Raw genomic sequence first — 21944 nt, forward strand, 5'->3', positions numbered from 1 at the left:
ATTGTCATGTCGTCATATAATTAATCGAGTTATTATTCCATTTGAATTACTAGAGTATGTGTAAAGTGACTCTGAGGCTATCCGGGGTCTCCGTCGGGTTTATACAAACATTTTACTTTGGCAGGTTTGGTTGGTTGCCCGGGGGAAGCAATACATGTAGCAAAATGGCGATGTTGGCAGCTAAATGAACAAGAAGAATAGAAACCACCGAAATTGATGCTTGAGAATATTTTCCTTTATACTACCTGATAGAAGTCAGTATATTTGGTATTTTCTATCCATTAGCTGGAATAATGGCAAGCACGCTGGTAAGTTTAAGGCTTTTAGGCCGAAATCAACCAGGTTGCGCCTTGTTGTGCTAGCTAAAGTTAGCTAGTTCCCAATGTGTGCCTTTTACATTCAGCAGATAACGTGTTCGCTTGTTGACTTTTAATTCATCGTGATCGAAATCTAAAAAGTGATTGTCGCCCTAGGATTTCAGGACCCATGTCGACCAGTCGTGCAGATATTCAGAAGAATTTGTCAACATTTATTACGACTGCGTGGACAAGAAAAGAAGGGTGAGTGATGGTGATTATGTTTTGTTGTTGACGGAGTTGGGGAAAAAACACAGTTATTGCACTTATTTAACCATTTGTAATGGCGGATACGAATGCTTTTATATGTTTTGTTTTAGATACATCGGCTTGGCCAATACGGCATTACGGCATTGCTTTTAGATTCACATGGATATCGATATTGACGTACACATCAGATAAGAAATCGCAGTCTTAAATTGTCAAATATATGTTTACTTACAGTATGGTCATTACATTGTTTGGACACCAGAGAGCAGTGAAACCTTTACTTTTCCTCTGTAAATGTCCCACTCAACACAAATCAAAGTGAAAATAAAGTCAGGTGATATATATATTAGAGCTGCAATGATAAGTCACAAATCGATTTGTCAAAATTCAAATCCACTTGCCTGAAATTGTCATTTGTGCCAGCCTCCATTAAACTGCTGTATAATATGCAACAGAGTAATGTGCAATAAATATGTGATCACTTTAGCACTCAGCGCAATAGTGCAACGTGCAAGGAACATTCTACCACTTTAGCACATGCACTTTATTTAACACATACCAATGTGAAGAAAAAAACATTACCCCTTTAACTTACAGATGACTTAGTACCACGCTGTCAGTAATACCCTTTTCCTCTTGTGAAGCTTCTCAGGTTCTTGTCAATGCAGGGCTTCCTCCAGGATTTTTTTAAACCGTGGGGGAGGTCTGCCCGAATTTTGAAATGCGAAATTATGACTATTTCAAACTGTTTTTCTAAATATAATTATTACTATAGGGTTTCTGGCACATGCATTGAAAATAATTGAAAATAGGATCTTGCAGTATCACTAGGCCAAAACAACAAACACAACAACAACAAATTAAAGATATAGGTTAAATAACTTAACTAGTCTATACTGAATACAGTCAAATAAACATCTCTTCCTGCATAGAATGTGTACCAAAAAAGGCAGTCCATCCATTTGAAGAAAATAGTTACAATGTAAAAATACAAGGCTGTAGCACAACTACATACACAACTGTGCCCTCCTGTCTCCTGTGAGACTTGAACGTTTTTAACATTTGAAATAATGACTACAAACTGAATGTTTGTACTGTAGCAAGCAACACAGTTGCCTAATCTAATGGCACAGTTTGCATTCTGGCTGAGAGCATTTTATTTTTTTTGTTTTTTTATTAAATATAACCAAGCCTAGGTACCTTTCTTTCACCCTTTTCTCTCCCATCACGTCAGACTGATGTCTCTACTCTCTTCGACTTTCGCACGCCACAGTCAGACAGGCAGAGTGGTGACTCTGGTGTTGGTTTTTCAAAATAAGGGTATTTGCAGTATAGCGTCATATTTCAGGAATAACACCATGTTTTGTGCCCAAATCACATTTCATACAATAATTTACATTAATATAAACACAAAACAATATAAAAACAAGGTAAAAAAAACAACAACGAAAAAACATTATTCTGAAGCTGTGGCGGCTTTTATTTTGCCGGTACGCCACGATCAATTACATGTAGAGGAAACCCTGCAATGTAATGTAATGTTACACTTTTGTTTTGTGTGATGTGTTATTTTTTATGAAGCAACAATGCTGTGTGCCCAAGTCAAATTTTCCTTTGGGGACAATAAAGTTTAACCTTAACTTTAACCAATTGATAGACTAATAATCACAAACTATTTTGATAATCAATTAGTCTTTAGGCTCATTTTCATGCAAAATGACTGCTCTTTTTAGCCTCTCAAATATTGTTATATTTGTTTTATATCATATTAAAGTGAATAGAATGTGAGACTAGGATGACCTATTTGTACTATTCCTGACCTTTTTATAGATCAAAAAATTAATCAATAATGTAAATAATCATTAGCTGTGGGCCCGATGTGTGATGTGCTCTACACCAGCGCCAATGGTGGCGCTTCATCACCTGCTGCTCGGCCCCTCCCACAACTCCTGCTCTTTTCTCTATCTCTCAACCGTCTCTCTCTATCCTCCCTCCCTCTCCCCCTTCATTCTCTATCTATTCTCTTCTACTCTGTTGATCTGCCCTGTATAACTACATCTATTGCACGTCAGTCCGTCCTGGGAGATGGATCCCTCTTCTGTCTCTCTCCCTGAGGTTTCTTTTATTTTTTCCCCTGTTAAAAGGGGTTTTTGAGGAGTTTTTCCCTGGCCGCTGTAAGGGTCTAAGGACAGAGAATGTCGTACCATGTACAGTCTGTAAAGCCCTTTGAGGCAAAACTGTGATCTGTGATTTTGAGCTATATAAATAAAATTAACTTGACTTGAACATTTTCCCACCCCATAGACCAATATCTGTACTGACTTCTAAAATCCAATATTGGTCTGGCTGTAGAGCACACTATTTTCTGCTTTTGGTTGATGCTAACTGTTGTCTTTATCTATTGATTGGCTCCTATGTCACAGAACTTGACCCGGCTCTATCTGGACAAGGCGACCTTGGTGTGGAATGGCAATGTGATATCAGGACAGGATGCTCTGGGCGAGTTCTTTGAGTCGTTGCCTTCGAGCGAGTTCCAAGTTCAGACACTGGATTGTCAGCCAGTTCACGGTTAGTCAGGGAGGGGGGCAATCTTAAACTCACTGAACTGTGAAAATATGAAAAAGAAAATTAAAATGACAAGCATGTTAAATCAGTTTGAAGTGGAGAAAGAATATATATAATTTAAACATGTGATGCTCTTTAAGTGAAAGTGCACTAATCCTCCATCAATGTACCATTATTTCCATTCACAGAGCAAGCAACCCAAGGTCAGACTACACTGCTCGTGGTGACCGGTGGCATCGTCAAGTTTGAAGGGAACAAACAGCGTTTCTTCAACCAGAACTTTCTTTTGACGGCTCAGGCCATACCCAACAATGACCAGCCTGTTTGGAAGATTGCTAGTGACTGTTTCCGATTTCAAGACTGGAACAGCTGAGGCTATCTCCATCCCTGCTATAAATGTGTGACGCGCAACAATGAAAATCTAGATGCAGTTTGTTTATTTCTGTTTTGTTAATAAAATAAAAAATATACACCACATCATATGAAAAAAATATTTATTCTTTAAATGTTGAACAAGGCATGAGATCATCAAGGTTTTTATAGGTACGAAAACTAGAATTGAAAAAAAAATTCTTTAACTGAAATAAAAAATAAAATTAGTTTTTTTGGGGGGTTTTTTAAACGATAACTAACAAACTATTATGTGGTTACAAAACTATTTAAGCTTTTGGTTGATATGAAATCTATTTATTTAGCTTTGACCAAATAGCTGCTGGATAGTGAACATACAGGAACACTGCAAGCGGGAGGACGAAAATATAAGTAAATATGTTTATTGAAACTAGGATGTTTACACAACTATGTGAGTCGTTTGTGTAGACATTTCTGTAGCAGTCTGTCGTTACTCAAAAAGTTCAGCACTTCACTCGAACCAAAATTAACAAAACTTGGTGCTGCAATAGTTAATCACCTTATTGGGGCTAAGATGGAGAAGGCAAAGGAAATAAAGGCAAAATTTATTGTGACCTTTTTGAATCTTGCACCTAACAAATACCCCATTACAAAAAAACGAAAACTAATAAAATCTAGACTAAAAGTAAGCATTTTCAAAAAAATAAAAACGAGCAAACTCACTCTAAAAACTAATTAAAACTAACTGTATCTGAAAACAAAAATTCACAACGTAAATCAAACTAAAACTAATGAAAAATCCAAAACTATTACAACCTTGGTGATCATAGTGGAGTGATAAATAGATATTTGATCACCAAACAATCAACTTTAAAGCGTCTGTTAATGACCAGAGTTCCTTAAAGTTTTAATGATGCAAATCCATCAAAACGATGACACTTTGTACCTTCACTGGAATCTCAAATTGCTGGAGTTTAGCTATATTGAAGAAAGGTGACGGGGAAAAAAACAATGGCCAGTTCTGTCAGCCTCTTCTGGTTGGGAACCACAAAGCTGATCACGTAGTTCTGGTCACTGACAGGATGATCAATAGAAACCAGGTTGATAAAAGGCTGCAGAAAACTGCACATGTGATCAGCTGATCACTGCTGTTGAAACATTATTTACATGATTATTATTTCAAAATAGTTTAAATACTGAGCTGAAGTTGTAGCAGAATTGTTACTCAAAATACAATTCTGAAAGTCAAAATAGTTAGGGGGTCATGAAAGAAGCTGGATTTTAAGTTTAAGCTCCGAAAAAGTCGAGTAAATTTAATTGTAAGAGCTGACTAAAGTTAAAGGGAAAGTGCTCAAAGTTGAAGTTCAAATAGCTAGAAGCTTAAACTAATACTCAAACATTCAAGTTCTAAATCAACACCTGAATGTAGCACAGCATTTCTGAGTGACGATTGATTCCATTTAAACACATACAATATTTGTTTGTTTTAACATTTTCACTGGTAAAAACATGTTTGCTCAACCGCTTGCTGTAAAAAAAAAAAAAAAAAAAAAAGGGGGAAAAGTAAGTTAAGCACCTGTTTTAAGAAGTGGACTTGCAGATATCTAACAGCACAACTTTGAATTCAAAATGAGGATTATGAGTATTTTTTTTAGGTGCCTGCCATCATAAAATATGATATGAGACATTTAAAGCTTTATTTTAAACTTCAATAAAAGCTTAAATGAGTTGATATGTCAGTAGTGTAGGAAGTTCATTTGAAGTGGAAGTCCTGAAAAAATGTAGTGACTTCAAGTGTATCACCTGAAAGATTAAGTTCAAGTGTTGGCTCAAGTGTAGGCATTAAAAGCAGTAAATTGTGTTTGAACAGTGGCAGCTTTTAGACTTGGAGCGGCTAAAGAGGTTTTTTGTTGACCTGTAAAGGTGTCAGCATAGGAGTTAAAATAACAGCTAAATAGAAAGAGGAATTCAGATGAAATGTCAGTTTATGTGGAAGGCTAAGAGTGAAAAAATGAAGTGGGACTGTGGCTAAAGGAGTGGGAGTGGGGTGATTATACAATATTAATCATGATTCATGAAGTTATGATACTGCAACAACCAAATCTGTTGTCCAAAATGAATGACAAGAGGCATACAAAAATCATCCATATTTGAACATAATACATATCACAGTATGTTTGTAGGTACGCAAAAAAATACAATTATAAAAATCTACAGTTGCAAGGAAAAAGTATGTGAACCCTAGTTTTCTGCATTAATTGTCATGTGATCTAATCTGCATTTTAAGTCACAAGTACACAGTACCAGTGTCCAAACTGTTGACTACTGTATACAAACAAAATATGCTTAACATACACACAAACAATAATAATCCATGTCTTTATTGAACACATACAGCAGTGTGACAGATAGAAGACGTCTGTGTGAAGCTAATCTATTTACAAGAATCACTCGCAAAGTCCCTCTGTTAAAAAAAGGCATGTGCAGAAGAGGTTACAATTTGCCAAAGAACACATCAATTGGCCTAAAGAGAAATGGAGGAACATTTTGTGGACTGATGAGAGTAAAATTGTTCTTTTTGGGTCCAAGGACCGCAGACAGTTTGTGAGACGAGCCCCAAACTGTGAATTCAAGCCACAGTAGACAGTGAAGACAGTGAAGCATCATGATATGGGCATGTTTCTCCTACTATGGTGTTGGGCCTATTTATCACATACCAGGGATCATGGATCAGTTTGCATATGTCAAAATACTTGAAGAGGTCATGTTGCCTTATGCTGAAGAGGACATGCCCTTGAAATGAATGATTCAACAAGACAATGACCCCAAACACACTAATAAACCAGCAAAATCTTGGCTCCAAACCAACAACATTGATGTTATGGAGTGGACCTTAATCCAATTGAGAACTTGTGGGGTGACATCATCAAAAATGCTGTTTCTGAAGCAAAACCAAGAAATGTAAATTAATTGTGGAATGTTGTTAAATAATCTTGGAGTGGAATAACAGCTGAAAGGTGCCACAAGTTGGTTGACTCCATGCCACACAGATGTGAAGCAGTTATAAAAAAAACTGGTCATACAACTAAATATTAGTTTAGTGATTCACAGTATTGCTAAATCCTAGAAACAAAAAAGTTTGTACAAAATAGTTTTGTGTTTGTAAAGTCAATGGCAGACACTGCTATTTTTTTGAACACACCCCTTTCAACTAATTGCCCAACTGCACAGCCTTAAGAGCTGCATATCATGAATGCTGGGTCTTGTTGGTTTTCTGAGAATCTACTGCACCTACTGGTACCTTGTTTGCCATGTAGCAATAAAAAATATACTAAAAACCTGGATTAATCTGGTTAGTCACATTGGACTGCTATTATATTGAACACTACTGTACAGGTAACTCCAGACTGTCTTTGATCATCCTGGAGCTGATCATTGGCTGAGCCTTTGCCATTCTGCTTATTCTTCCATCCATTTTGATGGTTTCTTCCGTTTTCTGCCACGTGTCTCTGGTTTTGCTCTCCATTTTAAAGAATTGGAGGTCATTTTAGCTGAACAGCCTATAATTGTTTGCACCTCTTTATAAGTTTTCCCCTCTCCAATCAACTTTTTAATCAGAGTACGCTGTTCTTCTGAACAATGTCTTGAACAACCCATTTTCCTCAGGCTTTCAAAGAGAAATGCATGTTCAACAAGTGCTGGCTTCATCCTTAAATAGAGGCCACCTGATTCACACCTGTTTTTTCACAAAATGGATGACCTCACTGATTGAATGCCACACTGCTATATTTTTGAATACACTCCTTTCAACTAATTGCCCAACTGCACAGTTAAGAGCTGCATATCACGAATGCTGGGTCTTGTTGGTTTTCTGAGAATCTACTGCACCTACTGGTACCTTGTTTGCCACGTAGCAATAAAAAATATACTAAAAACCTGGATTAATCTGGTTAGTCACATTGGACTGCTATTATATTGAACACTACTGTATATCCTTTATTTAACCAGGTAAAAATCTTGTTGAGATTAAAAAAATCTCTTTTCCAAGAGAGACCTGGCCAACAAAGCAGCATTACAAGTGACTAGTTACAACATTTAAACACAGTTAAATGTTACATAAACAATTGAATACAATTAAATACAAATACAGCCATCACTACAACACTGAAGGAGCCTCGGTAGAGACTTATATGGAGCAGTCACACCGACCAAGAGAAATTATTTCTTTAAATATTATATTATAAAAATATTATAATTGTTCATGTGGTATTAGGTCAAGCACATTAAGTTTGTCTATACTTGGGACTTAGATGCAGATCAGATCACATTTTATTACCAACAAATACAGAAAACCTGGTCATTTCAAAGGGTTTACACACTTTTTCTTTCCACTGTAGATGCAGATTGTTTCTTTTAATTGTATTGCAATAAAATAAAAATATCATACAGCAATTATTATGAAAAAAAAGATTTATTCTTTAAATGTTGAACAAGGCATGTGATCATAATGGAGTAATAAATACGAATAGGATCACCAAACAACCAACTGTAAAGCGACTGCCAATGTCCGTGTCCTTAAAGTTTTAATGATGCAAATCCTTCAAAATTAACTCTCAAATGTACGCCTTGGATAAAATCGTCTGCTTAATGAAATGAAATTGTAACAATTGTAACAAAATGACAACATTTGGAAAAATACATAGAAAACACTCCTATTAATATGAACGGACTCCACTTGTGATAACCTTATGATACCAAATTGTACATTAACCTGTTAACTGAGGTAAAATACGCACAGTATTACAGCCACTTCTGACTGACTAATGCTAATAAGCATTGAAGCAGTTAAAATTTTAAGCAAGCTTGCTCTTAAATAAATAAGGTGCCCACAAGAATTTTGACAAAGGGCTTTCTATACAAGCAACCCAAGATTTGACAATTTCTTATATTAAAACATTTTGCTTCTTCCTGAGTCATTTATGTGCACACATTTTGGTCATATTTTGAATAAGTTGACACAATAACAAAAGCATAAATAAAACATCAGTCAGGGGGAAAAATAGCAGACATGATCGAGAGTCTTTTTTTATTCTCTATGATCCATGTCAATGTATCTCTGGGTGGGGATATTTCTCCTCAAGTAAACATACCATGGCAGTTTAAGCCATTTTTGTAACAAAAGCGTAAACTATTTCATCTAGATGCCACTTACTTCTGCTTGACTACACAAGTACTGCAGACTGAAGGCACAGTAACGTCAGTACTCCAACTTTACAAAAAGAGCAAAACAAGCCTCTGTGATGATTACAGTTGTTAATATTTTCAACACAACAACAAAGCTTCAGCAACCAACACATGGAGGACAGTGGTACTTCTTATGAGCTACAAACTGAGTTCCAGCAGGTTTAAGTGGATGGCAGTTGAGTGCTGTAACGGTCTCGGACCATTTTCACGGAAGAATTGCCGCTTAGGTGCAACTCTTTGACAATCAAAGCACACAAATAGAAAGCACACATGGATAAACAGCTACAACTATCTACAGCTTTAGCTTTTATGTTCAAGACAATTTCATTTGGACGCCTGTGGTACACAAACAGCATAAAAATCCATTGGGGCTACCCCAAAGACTTATTTACAGTGGTTATGGTGAAAGTTGGAGACTCTTGGGTGAATGTGAGCGGAGTTATTTGCCCCCATACATTCTCTCTATGTGGTGGAGATAGTGGTTCCTCAGCTCTTTCCTCTTCAGCTTGAAGGCGTCTGTGACCAGACCTGTCTCGGGCGTCCACGGCTCTGGGCTCAGGTGTACCTTCACTGGAATCTCAAATCGCTGGAGTTTAACTATAAGGATGAAAGGGGAAGAGGAAGAAAACAGTGATGCTCAACCACATTTATCACACGAGGGGAAAAAAAATTGCTACAGCATAGTATTGCGATATTTTACGTGGCAATATTATATCGATTCATGGCCGCCAAGTATCGATATTTAGCGTTTGGGCGGCCAGCAAGTCATCCGTTTTTTTTGCCGTTTTATTCCCTGGTGGCTGTAACGGGCTCATTTTTAGGAATATACTGGAGATACTGGTATTAGAGATAGACTGATATATCAGCCAGCTGATATATATCGGCCGTTTTTTTGCGTTTTTTACTTGTATCGGCATTGGCCGATACGTGCGAGTGTTCCCCGATCAATTATCCCATTTCACTGAGCCAACACCAGGCACCGCTCAGTGCAACATCTGCCATTCTCTGGTGAGCTGCTGCTGATACCGGAAAAAAGACACATCAAATATGTGGATCATCTGAGGCGGCACCACCTCGAGGCATAAAACAACATACACATTGTTTGCTCTCCAACTGTTAATGTGTTTTGTTTGTTTTGTTAATACATGTTTCTTTTTTTTGTTTAAATTGAGACTTGTGTAACATTTATTATCATTGTGTCATTTTTATGGCTTTTATCGCCTTCAAGAATCGGCCCAAAAAAAATCGGCAGCACATATCGGGGATCGGTTAAGACTGATGTCAAAATAATCGGTATCAGCATTAAAAAAACCTGTATCGGTCGACCACTAACTGGTATCATATAACTAGAAGATCTATAGGCACCATGTGCGTCACCATATCCTGTTGGGGGAGTTGTCAAAATAAGGCTGCAAAGTTATGCTTTTTTTTTTTTTTTAAAGATTATTTTTATGCTTTATTGACAGTGACAGAGTGAAAGGGGGTGACAGAGGGGAAGACATGCGGCAAAGGGAGCCCAGGCCGGATTCGAACCCGGCTCCGCCGCAGCAAGGCCTCAGCCTACATGGCAAGCGCTCTACTAGTGTGAGCCACCGGGACGCCCTGTAAAGTTATGCTTTTTAATGTTTCATTCAAAAAAAAAAAAAAATTCAGAGCAGTGAAGCTAAAAGTTTTTGAAAGTTTGATAAAATGCTGCAGTTGTTGTCGTCCATACATGTTTGATATCAGTTCAGTTCAGTTTGACTGAATACTTTGTTGGTCAGTCTGTGGGTTTGATTCTCATTGTGGAGAAATAAAAAGACTGAAGTGAGATGAATAGACTGAGAATTTTCTCTTATTTGACAAAACAATTCTTGATTAAATTTAATTTTGTGGAAAATGCAGGTAAACAGTTAAATTGCAATATATTGTTTTGCAATACTCACCATATTGCAAAATGCTTAAAATCGCAATAATATCGCATCGTGACTCAAGTATCTGGATAAAACCGCATTGTGAGGCCTCTGCTGATTCACACCTCTACAGGACAGTACAAAGGATAATCCTTTTCAACTAAAAAGCTGCTAAATTAAAACATGGTCATTTCTTACTGTTAGCAGCAACCTCCTTGATCTCCTTCAGGACCTCCCTCTCCATGTCGGGGTGAGTGCAGATCTCCTCCCAGGCTCCCACTATGCCTCTCTGCTTGGCCAGTTCTGTCATCCTCTTCTGGTTGGGAACCACAAAGCTGATCACGTAGTTCTGGTCACTGAAAGCAGGATCAATAGAAGCAAGGTTGGTTAAAGGCTGCAGAGAAAATCTGCAGCTAAAACATTTGAAATAGTGATGAATAATGAGCCAAAGTCGTAGTTGAATTGGTACTCAAAATACTAAACTGAAAGTAAAAAAATCAGCTAGAGAAGAGGTGCTAAAAGAAGCTGAATTTGAAGTGTGCACTAAATGAAGTCGAAGAGTTAATTTAATTGTAAGAGCTGACTAAAGTTCAAGTATCAGCTGAAGTGCTAAAAGACTTGTAGAAGTTCGAATAGCTAGAAGCTTAATCCATAAACGTTCAAATTCTAAATCAACACTTGAATGCTGTACAAGGTTTCTGCTTGACAATTCATGCAGTTTAAACCCATTATGACTCATAATAGCAGTTCACGATGAGGCTTCACTCATATTATTAGTATTAGACTTTCTGTAGAATTACATTTCAGTGGCGGCTGTGAAGGATTTAACATTTCCAATAACTCCAGAGCATTTCAGTTGAAATTTCAAAATTAAATGTATCGATTTATAGATGTAGTCATTTCCAAAATTCACAACATGTATTAATCTAATATAATGTTCTGCTATATTACATATTAGTTGGTGTTAAGTCATTCAATTTTTTCCCACTGTGGTCCAAAAACTGTTTGGTCTCCTGCTTGGCATACAAAGACTCTTCAAGTGCATTAACTGTAAGATGTGAGTTAAGGTGGAGACATTAAACGCTATGTTTTTTATTGTTGTGTCAGTTGAAATCAAAGCACAGATGTTCAGATGTCAGCAGAAGAGAGAGATTCAGTTGAACTGTGACCTAGAGGTCAGTGTCTGAACTGGGAAAATTGAGAAACACACAATGACTATTGTATATGGGATATATTGAGTCATTGTGGCATTGAGAAAGCCGGGATGGGAGTGGGGTGATTATACATTATTAATCATGCTTCATATTATTATACTACTGCAATGACCAAATCTGTTGTCCAAATTAATGACAAAAAACACACAAAAATCCACATTTATAACTGCACCTAGATTGTGTGAATTTAACACATATCACAGTCTGTTTTTAGGTATGTAAACATTCAGGGAATGGGTCGGACTGGATCCTACTGTAAATTATTTGTTTAAGAGAGGAAAACCATGTCAAACTTTTTAAACATAGTACATGGATTTACAGTATAAACAAACTCCCCACAGTCTGATAGGAGCAGTTTGGAGCAGAGTGTGTAGCTGTGTAAAAGACTGGCTTCAGCTGACCCGCAGTTATCACACAGAGGTGAGACATATTTAGGAAGTTAGTCTTCAGAAAAAATGCAACCTGTGAACGCAAGGGATAGGTCGTACTTGTAACTTACTCACCTGTTTGCGTAAACACAGATGTTGTCGATGATAGAGCAGCTTTTCAGAGCGCACTCGACTTTACCGAGAGACACGTACTCCCCCGCCTGCAGTTTGACCAGGTCTTTCTTGCGATCTAAATGAAAAAAGAAAATTTGTTCACAATAGTGCTCCGTTTTCGTCAGCATCATGCTCGCGTACTGACAATATTCAAGCCACACTGAAGCATGAGCGTGTTCGGGGATTTCAAAGTGCTAGCAGGGCAGACAGGTGCTGGTGAACGGAGCAGAGGGAAAGGTTCGCAGTGAAACCGTCTAGTGGCAGTTAATGTAGAATGTAGGTAAGGGCTGCTCTATTATGGCAAAAATCATAATGATGATATTTGGCCAATATTGAGATTATGATTATTTTTCACAATTACTCTTGACTTTGGAAACATCATGCGCTTATCAAACTTTAAAAAAAACAACTTGTCTTTCCAACAATGATCCTGAAATATAATTTAACTGAAAAAAAAATTAAAATCCCCTGAATATACATTTAAAAAATATATATTTATGTGTATACATTTAATCATATAAATGTACATACATTTAAATAAATTATATGGAAAATGATAAAATAAATGAATTAGATCAACCATGAAACATTGGTACACTTCCACACTACAGAAAACTAAACATATATTCAATATAAAATAATGTAGAAAAATGAATTACTCCAAAATAAATTAGATCAAGTTTGTTGTTTTTCACTACCACAGCCTACTGAAAGCACCTTAAACATACATTAACATTTTGGTAAACTATATTTAATATATTCCAGCAACAAAAACGGGCACAGCTGTAAAATGTCATTGCTAAACATGTTGTTGCACAATAATCGTTTCATCTTCAATATCTTGTTTTCATAATAGCTGGTGGTCAAAATCATATTAGAAAATAAAATTCGACCGGCCTTGTCCAGAGACAGCGGCTCTACCTAGGTTGAAAAATGTAGATGGATATAATTATTTATTGCCTTTTTATTGGGCACCAACTTCCTGTGTACACGTGTATTGAATGGTTATGCCACTGAGATGCAGCTGAGGCACAGAGCCGGTGCAGAAAGCTGCATCTGTTTTACGTGACGTCTGGGTGAAACACATGTCTGCGGCCTAGAGACTGAGTCAGAAGTTACAACCACACCGACTACTGATGATTGCTATGAAATTGAGCATGTTAGCGTTCCTTTTACCAATGCCATCAGATGACAGCCATGGGACTGAGTAAAGAGTAAAAGTAAGACAACAATTATACGCACCCACTATCTGTAAACAGCCATCAGGGTAAACCTCGCCCACATCTCCTGTGCAGAACCACCTCTGACCGTTTTCATCCACAAAGAAGTCCTGATCGTTGCTTTCGTGCCTGTAGTAACCCATGGTTACATTGGGGCCGCCAATCAGGATCTCGCCTCTAGGGTTTGGCTCATCTTTGCTGGTGTAGCCGCCTGACAGAAAGCCGCAAATCAAGTCGTTAGTAAAATCCAATTATCCTGTAATTAAAAAATTCAAGTCATTCTATACTGTAAGTAGAGCATGCAGCAACAGGTTTTTCAGCCACACCTTCAGCCCAGTCTCTGAGTCTAATCTCGCAGCAAATAAGAGGAGCTCCGACACGACCGGTGCTGATGTCTGCCACTGTGTGAGAAGACACAATACGTTAATACTCATTCATTCTCATCTGTACACTCTCTTCCTGCTCTTCCTCTTAATCATCACCGTACCTTCTGTGATGGTGCCGGCTCCACAGGTTTCAGTGAGGCCGTAGCCCTGACCCACTGGACAACAGAAACACACGTTCATGAATCTCTGAGTGGCCGGGGACAGGGGGGCTCCTCCGGACAACATCATCCTCAACCGCCCTCCCAAAAGCTTCTTCACTTTCCGGAACAAAAGGCTGCAAAGAAAGATTGCAGTGTTTGATTTCAAGTTCAACGCCACAACCATATTTCTAAAGGGCACTGAATGAGACACTGTGGTTACTTACGCATTGCACAGTGGTGCGTCATAGCCCCTCTTGATCTGGTCTAGTTTATATTTGTAGCCCAGTGTAAACAGCGTCTTCTGAATGAAACTCATTTCCTGCACTTTGCTCATCACATTCTTGTTGATGCGGTCCATGATTTCCTTTTAAGGAGGGAGAAAAAAGGGATTCATATATACATTTAAAACTCTAGCAAACATAGAGAAGAGGAAAGAGAACAGAGTAGTGAGTGATGGACAGAGGAAAGAAGATGAAGCAGCAATATTACCGGTACAGCTGCCATCAGGGTGGGTCTGAGAACAGAGCAGTCTCCTTTACTTCCTTTCTTTATCTTTGTGGACTAAAGGGAACAGAAAAAAACAGAAGGCGGTGATTACATTAGACATCAACGATGATTAAGCTTATGGCAACAATGTAGTTACGTTTTAATAACCACACCTAGGTGTGTTATTGAGAAATATGGCATGATAAATACAACATAACCTGGGCCCTGTACTATGAAGCAGGTTCAACATATCTGGTTTTACTAAACGGAACAACTGCAATCAGGCTAATAGACTGGTGACGGTGGCTTTCAACTTGGCATAGGTTTCCCAGTATAGTTATGGGTGTGTACACATAAAAGGGCGGGTTTTGCAGCATACGACCAACTGTAAACACGGATATGTTTATTATCTTTTGCAAATGAAGAGAAAACTATAATATTATACAAATACAGAGCAAGTTAAACACATACTTGAGGCTTAAAGTTGCCTAGTGCAAGAAGGGCCGCTGGCGATATTAAGAGGCTTATTAAAACACTGCATTAACAAAACAAAAACACTAGCAAAGACTCACACATCCATGTGCTGTTTAGAAGAAAATGTAAAATGAAAAAAAGAAAGGATCAAAAAATCTGAATAAAAGTCCACAAAAGAGCTTGATGTCGCTGTATGGTTTAATTCATTTAAATAAATGGGAGTATTTAGTGTGCAGACTTTATTTTATCCACTGCCCCATAGGGCACGAGCAGATTTGCCTATAATTACACGATTAAATTAAAATGTGTTGCTTAGATGCATTCTTAAGGCGTATATGATACAGAGAAGTCTGTCCCTCCAACAACAATCTATGTTATTAATCACTTTTACCAAGAATTAATTGGTTGGTAGGTTGTGCTTTTGTCTGCGTCAGTCTCTTATCTTCCGCAGTAGGAAGAACTTTGGCTATCTACCCCAGTAAGAAGTAAACCACAGTCTTAAAACTGAAAACCCAGGGTTAACCCTAAAGTTACCTCATTAACTGCAAACCCTGGGCTCAGGTGTTGGTGCTGGGTATTACCTGGTCTGACAGTGTCTGGGGGGATGAGTAGCCGATCCGACAGCCGTATGTGACACAGGAGATTTCAGCAGTCATTTCCAGAACATGAGCCAGGGGCAGGTAGGCTATGTAAGTATCATCAGGTCTGTCGCAGCACAGGGAGAGAAAGTAAAGATTAGAGGTAGCAGATACTACTTGTTTCCTGTTTCTCAGTTATCTCAGTTATTTTTCTCAGTTATCACACTGAGGATCTTTAAACATGGTTCAGTATGCAAATATAGCTAGCACCATCTCAAAATGTACTGTCTATCACCTCAAGCTGACATGTGGTGCTTATTCTGCTATATTTTTACAGCTATCTACTTGCCATTTTTAAGCTAATGTTGCTTTAGTTAGAATAGACAAAAGGACAATTGAGAGATGTGCTATCCAGTAAGGGTTGTGAATGGGGTCATTTGAACCCTGGCTGGAGATTGGAAAAATAAAACCTGCTGTGAAACTTTTTTCGTACTAAATGATATGAAACTCACCCGAGCCCAGGAATGCGTTCACACTGGCCTGTCATCCCTGCAATTAGGTTACTGTGGACAATCATGACTCCTTTGGGTCTGCCTGTGGAGCCACTGGTGTACATCACCACAGCCAGATCAGAAGGCTGGGGCTTTACGATTTCCCTCCCCACTGCAAGACAGACAAACACTTATTGTCTTATACAGTATGTGTGAGGCTTTTCACCCCGGAATTGAACAAAGAAGCACAACCAAGGTGGGTCAGACAAATACGCACTATTCTCAGGCAGCGCGCCCAGCTCCCGTACGGCCTGCATGCTGTGGGTGGACAGTCCTGCTGGGTAGCCTTCTGTGCTCATTTTCTTCTGGTCCACGTAGATCACATGCTTCAGTTTAGGGATCTGTGGAAGCACAGACTGGACAGAGACAGGACATAGCTGCTATTAAAACAGGACGCCCGATCACATGATTTCCTTTTATAAATAAGGATTTCTACCTCTGTATTTGCTGACATAATCATCATAATGGGCAGCAACTCAACCTACTAAATATAAAATCAACTACTGGAAGACCCAGAAATACATTAAAAGAAGATAGGAATCTATAAAGGCTGTTTGAGAGGTTTCATATTGATCAAAAATATTTTTCCTTCATTTGTACACTTCTATTTTACTACATTATCTATTGTATATACTCATCTTGAGTATGTGTGACTGGTAATATTTTTAACAAATCAAATCTTCAATATACCTTTGACCTTTCTCACACTTTTCGGTCCAGACAGTCCACCTTATGTTGCACTTAAAAATGGCTGAGTTATTGAAAATAACTTCTGTAATAAATTTGATTTGTAATCATACAGAAAGCTTCAAAATGCCGTAAGCCTGAGTACCATCAGTAAAAGACTCAAATGATTCCTTCATGCTAACAGACACTGTGTTCATTCATTCTTCCACATGGCTGCAGAAACCACACTATATTTTTCTGTGTTCCCTTCACAAGCTTTGATGTTAATGACATTTCGTGTTAAGTGAGTGTCATCTGATGATGATTATTGGGGCTAGTTCTACAGATAAACCAGCTGTATCATGACCACAGCTTAATCATTGCTTCTTCTTTTTTTTCTTTTTTTAAATCAGAGAAAGCAGTTCTGTGTGCTGTGCAGGCTTAACTCACTTTTAATTTAGTCTCAAGCAGCTCCACACTGGTAACTAGATGTGTAACTCCTGTCTCATTCAGTCCATATGCAATGGCATCCTCTCCCAGTGTAGCATAGAATGTCACCACTGTTATGAATACAAGAACACTCAGTTAAAACATTTAAACCGCAGTTATTACATTATTCATACTTTGTGGCTTAAGATTTTGCACTATACTATTCAAACTGTTATATACTTACATGGGAAGTTGTACTTGAAGCAAGCCTGGGCAGTTATCATCCACTCTGCTCTGGTTTCACAAAAAATTGCGATACTGCTTTTAGGCTGGTGCCCGAGAGCTGCCAGTCCACTGCCAAACTCAGTGACTGCAGAGTCCACCTCATTGTAGGAGAGCCATCTATAGTCCCCCAGGATGAGCTAGCAGGGGAAAGAGCCAGGTGTAACATTAGACATCTTTGTCCTCACAATCACTCCTCAGGACAATGACACAGTGATGAGAATCCTTACCTTTTTAAACACTTTACCGCTGGGTTGAATCTCATTTTCTTCACTTAGTACATCTCTTGTGCCGAGACAATGGTCTTGTCCAAAGCGCTGCACAGCATGCTCGAACAGCTTATCCAGTGTGTCTTTGCCCGGGTAGTCCTCCCTGGCCAAGGAGTCAAAGTGGTCCACAGAGCGGTATGGTCCCTCAGGACGGCCTGAAGTGGAACGGGCCTTTGTCCGCTTGGATTGAGTTCTTCTTTCCCCAGCACCAGTGAAGTAGTACCAGGGAAGGAAGGAAAGGACGGAGTACAGCCATACCAAAAGGTGGATTGGAAAGAGGAGAATAGATTGGAGGGTAGAGTCTGACTGGAGACCCATAGTGTTCTCTGGGAGTGTAAGGAAAATATGCAACAGTGGTGTTCAGACTAGCTTTTGAAAGTGTGCTGGTCTGGAAAGATTTACAACAAAAAAAGAGAAAAGCCTCCTGGTGAGAATTTTTTTAAGAATCCCACAACTGTAGTATGAAAATATGCAGTCCACTGTCCTCCAAATGCTCCACCTGAAATTGTAATACAACAGAAAATACCATCAGAAAAATACACTTATCAAGCACATATGAAATAACCACTGATAAAAAGTGAAAAGTCAGGGAAAAAAAGTCAGAGTTGATTTTCACCCCAAAAATCAGTCACATGCCAACAACTGGAAGAGGAAGTTGGGTGGTTATATCTGGCGGCAAACTTCTCAGAAAAAAAAAACAGAACCCAGACAAAAGTTTGGTTTGTAAAAAAAGAAGTCAGCAACTACATAAAGATTATCTGCCATCGGTTTCTTGAAGTCAATGACACCAATCAACCCCCTTTATAAATTAACTATGCTGGCTGAAAATGCTTACCTCCTTTTTAATCCCTGCCAAACAGCCCACTATGTCTGTCAGCTTTCTGGGCTCAATTATATATGAGACCTCCTGGGAGGATGGGTTCAACTATGCAAGTTCCCTCCCATGTATTCTTCAAACTGTTTGCCTATCAACAATAAAGAGTGGGTTATCTGAGAGGTTACGATGGGTCGAAGCAGTGTTGAGACACAAACCACTGTCCAATGACAACATCCCTGTGAGTTAAGCTGAGGAGCATTGAGCTGCTGACAACCAATGACAATAGTCTTGAAGCTCACCCCACTCAGTGGCCAGTGAGGCCACTCAAGGACACGCTCAGCTCACATAATAGAAAGTTCAGGGGTTATCACTGACAACTCTTACTAAACACTGTGCTTTTTAGTAGTTTTCACTATCTGAGAGATAAAGGAGATACAACGGATTGAATTAAATGTTGAACTTTTACCTAGTTTTCAGTGAGTGAATAACCCCCACAGTGACAGAGACAGCTGAGAACAAGAAAGGACTGAATTGGCACACTGTCTCATTAGGTAATTGTAGCTTACAGCTGTTATGCAAGCCTTACTTTCATGTCACAAAACAGATATTAAAATATTAACATGACTATGTATCTACTCAGCTGGGCACAAGATCTTACTCATGATAAATAAAACGTCAGTGCTGCACTGTTGCAACAGATATCCGGAGAGCCCCACATTACAGAGTGTGATTCAAATTTCAGTGATTCAGCTCTAACCCACGTCATACATGTCTGTATATCTAAAGCACAACATCTGGCTGTACTCCAAAACATAAATAAAGATTATGATGACACATCTGAACACCCAGATTTTTTTCTTGGTACCTTTACAGCATTGTGGATTCCAGATCACTGTAGCAAGCAATTGTAAACCAGACATTCTTGTGTAACACCATAAAGTAGGCACTCCCTCCTTTAGGGTATAATAACCCGGCTGTGAAACATTCTTTAGTGACTAGTCTTTCAAGTTTTTGTTAGTTAGTTTATTGTCTGTATTCGATTTGCATTAAGAACAGAAGCATTCAAATATTTACACAATAACATGCCTGGAGCAAGGCAAATGTTCTGACATGTATATCTCTATGGAGATTGCATAGTATGATTAACCAAATATGCTGTATCAGACACGACACTAGCTACAATGAGCCAAGTGGTCAAAATTTCCAGTCATACAGTCATCACATACACTGAATATATTTTAATATGAATTCAGTGCTTTCACTTTAAAATAGCAGTTTTTCATGTAGTGCATTACTTAGCGATTGTTTGTTTTTATGTGTCCTCAGTTTTGTATGTAAATTGAATCATTTGTTCCAAGTAATATTCACTAAACCAGTTCATTGGCTAAATTAGTTGGTATTTCCAAGTAAAATGTAATTGAGGGACATCAGTGAATCTGCAATTTACTTGAATTTTCATTAAAAAAAAAGTGTTTCTATTAAATAAACATTACTTAGAAACAGCCTGAGTAAAGATAACAAACACTTTCTGTGTGGAAAACTTCCCTAGCTTGTGATGTCACTCCAATTTTTTTCTGTGTATGAATGAGTTATTTCCATGGCAACATAACGTAGCCATTTTGGACCGTTATCGCTAATGCAACCCTTGTAAATAATGATTATATACCACAAAAAGCCCAAATTCAGCGTTGGCAAGATTGTTTCTACTTCCTTTAAAACATCTTTAAAAACAACAAAAGGCTATATTCTAACTTAAACCCACACAATAAGAATGTATCTGAATTGCCTCGTTTGTGAATAGTGTAGTAAATACTGTGAGGGTTGATAAACCGCCTAATTTTACGGTTATATGTGACAATGGCTGGTGAGCGCGATGTCAGACGGAATGATGACAAAGCCGCCACACGCTGCTGCTCCAGCCTCTATCACTGAGCGCGCTTGATTAACGTTAGGATAGAGCTCAAACCAATTCAACGGTGCCCACACAAATTAGCCCTAACACAAATCTACAAACGGATAAAGGTAGTAATGAGATTAAAGCGGCCGGCTAGAGAGTGATACCCTGCTTAGCGTGCCGGGCAGGCTCCAGCCTGTCTTACCTTGAGCGGAGGAAACTAGCAGCAGCAGTAGTAGTCGTGTCTCTGCCGAGAAATGACCGACAGTTACCTCTTCCGAGGAGCTAGAAACCCGGAACCACTACGTCATCTGATTCCATATTTCTGCACCAATCAGCGGCCGAAGCACATTTTGCCCTCGTTTTTTTCCGCTAGAGGACAAATATATTACAGGAAGTACGTTCAGCCTCTGTGCTCGGATGTTATTGACATCATGTCTGTGAAATTGTCTTTCTTTCATCCTTGAATTTGTTACGTGTACATTTGGTTTGAATGTGTTTATTTTTGTATGCTGGCTGATCATCAAAGGCAGAAAAAACTATAGCCTATAGGTGTTTATGGTGCCATTGCACAACCCTAGACTGTATACAGTGTATTATTATTATTATTATTATTATTATTATTTTATCTTCCCTTCATTTATTTTAATTTATTTTATCTAATTAATTTCTAACCTGCCTCCAGTGTTTCCTCACTCAGCTAGTGCTTTGTTTTTAATGGGATGATTGGATGGAGGGTCAGGGTGGAGGGTTGGGGATGGGCGGAGGGTGTTTGCTTGTTTCTATGTTTTTTTATTATTATTATTATTGTCATTATCATTTTTATTTATTTATACAGTCTATGTTTTTTTTTCATTTATTTTTTAATTTTATCTAATGAATTTCTAACCTGCCTTCAGTGTTTCCTCACTGCTTGACGTTGAGATGGAGTTTCCTCAGTTTGTGCTTTGTTTTTACTTGGATGGTGGGATGGAGGGTCAGGGTTGGAGGGTTGGGCATAGGCGGAGGGTGTTTGCTTGTTTCTATGTTTTTTTATTATTATTATTATTATTATTATTATTACTATTATTGTTGTTATTATTTTCTCCTTTTTATGTGAAGCACTTTGTGTTACATTTCTTTTGTATGAAAAGTGCTATACAAATAAAGACTGACTGATTGGTTGATTGATGTTCTTAATACAGTGGTCTTAATACAGTAATCCTATGATGGATTGTATGGTACCTAAGACACCCAATAGCCTTTTCTGCAGGAAAATAAACAATTCTGTTAAATATTTTCATTTATTTAGGCTATTTATATGATTTAGGTAGTAACCTACATAAAAGATCCCTTCAAAAGAAAATAATACATTGTGCCATTGACATTGTGTTTGTAA

General features: G+C 38.2%; 2 protein-coding genes across 3 annotated transcripts; one reads left to right on the top strand and one right to left on the bottom strand.

The window, feature by feature from the left end:
- Positions 1-132: 132 nt before the first annotated feature.
- Positions 133-3608, top strand: nxt2 (nuclear transport factor 2-like export factor 2). Its single transcript, XM_059346034.1, has 4 exons — positions 133-308; positions 474-560; positions 2990-3134; positions 3320-3608. The coding sequence occupies exons 1-4, from the start codon at positions 294-296 to the stop codon at positions 3502-3504; spliced, it is 432 nt and encodes a 143-aa protein (XP_059202017.1). The 5' UTR covers positions 133-293; the 3' UTR covers positions 3505-3608.
- A 4118-nt stretch (positions 3609-7726) lies between these two features.
- On the bottom strand, positions 7727-20858 carry acsl4a (acyl-CoA synthetase long chain family member 4a). 2 transcript variants are annotated; one of them, XM_059346280.1, is made up of 15 exons: positions 20772-20858; positions 17817-18354; positions 17549-17726; positions 17326-17435; positions 16427-16565; positions 16171-16321; positions 15662-15785; positions 14610-14681; positions 14345-14484; positions 14082-14254; positions 13921-13995; positions 13617-13805; positions 12336-12450; positions 10817-10974; positions 7727-9323 (listed from the first exon to the last, which is right to left on the bottom strand). In XM_059346280.1, exons 2-15 carry the CDS (start codon positions 18171-18173, stop codon positions 9166-9168), a joined length of 2139 nt encoding a protein of 712 aa, XP_059202263.1. In that variant the 5' UTR covers positions 18174-18354; positions 20772-20858; the 3' UTR covers positions 7727-9165. The 2 variants fall into 2 exon arrangements, with proteins under 2 accessions (XP_059202263.1, XP_059202264.1); XM_059346281.1 differs by lacking the exon at positions 20772-20858 and adding an exon at positions 18691-18832.
- Positions 20859-21944: the final 1086 nt, after the last annotated feature.

Source organism: Centropristis striata, chromosome 12 (genome assembly GCF_030273125.1).
Source record: "Centropristis striata isolate RG_2023a ecotype Rhode Island chromosome 12, C.striata_1.0, whole genome shotgun sequence".
Lineage (NCBI taxonomy): Eukaryota > Metazoa > Chordata > Actinopteri > Perciformes > Serranidae > Centropristis > Centropristis striata.

Excerpts from the sequence above, each read along its gene's own strand:
- acsl4a (XM_059346280.1), bottom strand. The coding sequence starts at position 18,173 with ATGGGTCTCCAGTCAGACTCTACCCTCCAATCTATTCTCCTCTTTCCA. Across the intron at positions 14,485-14,609 it reads CCCTGATGGCAGCTGTACCG|GAAATCATGGACCGCATCAA; the intron begins GTAATATTGCTG and ends CCTCCTTAAAAG. Across the intron at positions 9,324-10,816 it reads CAAGGAGGTTGCTGCTAACA|TTAAACTCCAGCGATTTGAG; the intron begins GTAAGAAATGAC and ends TCATCCTTATAG.
- nxt2 (XM_059346034.1), top strand. Across the intron at positions 561-2,989 it reads GCGTGGACAAGAAAAGAAGG|AACTTGACCCGGCTCTATCT; the intron begins GTGAGTGATGGT and ends CCTATGTCACAG. Across the intron at positions 3,135-3,319 it reads GGATTGTCAGCCAGTTCACG|AGCAAGCAACCCAAGGTCAG; the intron begins GTTAGTCAGGGA and ends TTCCATTCACAG.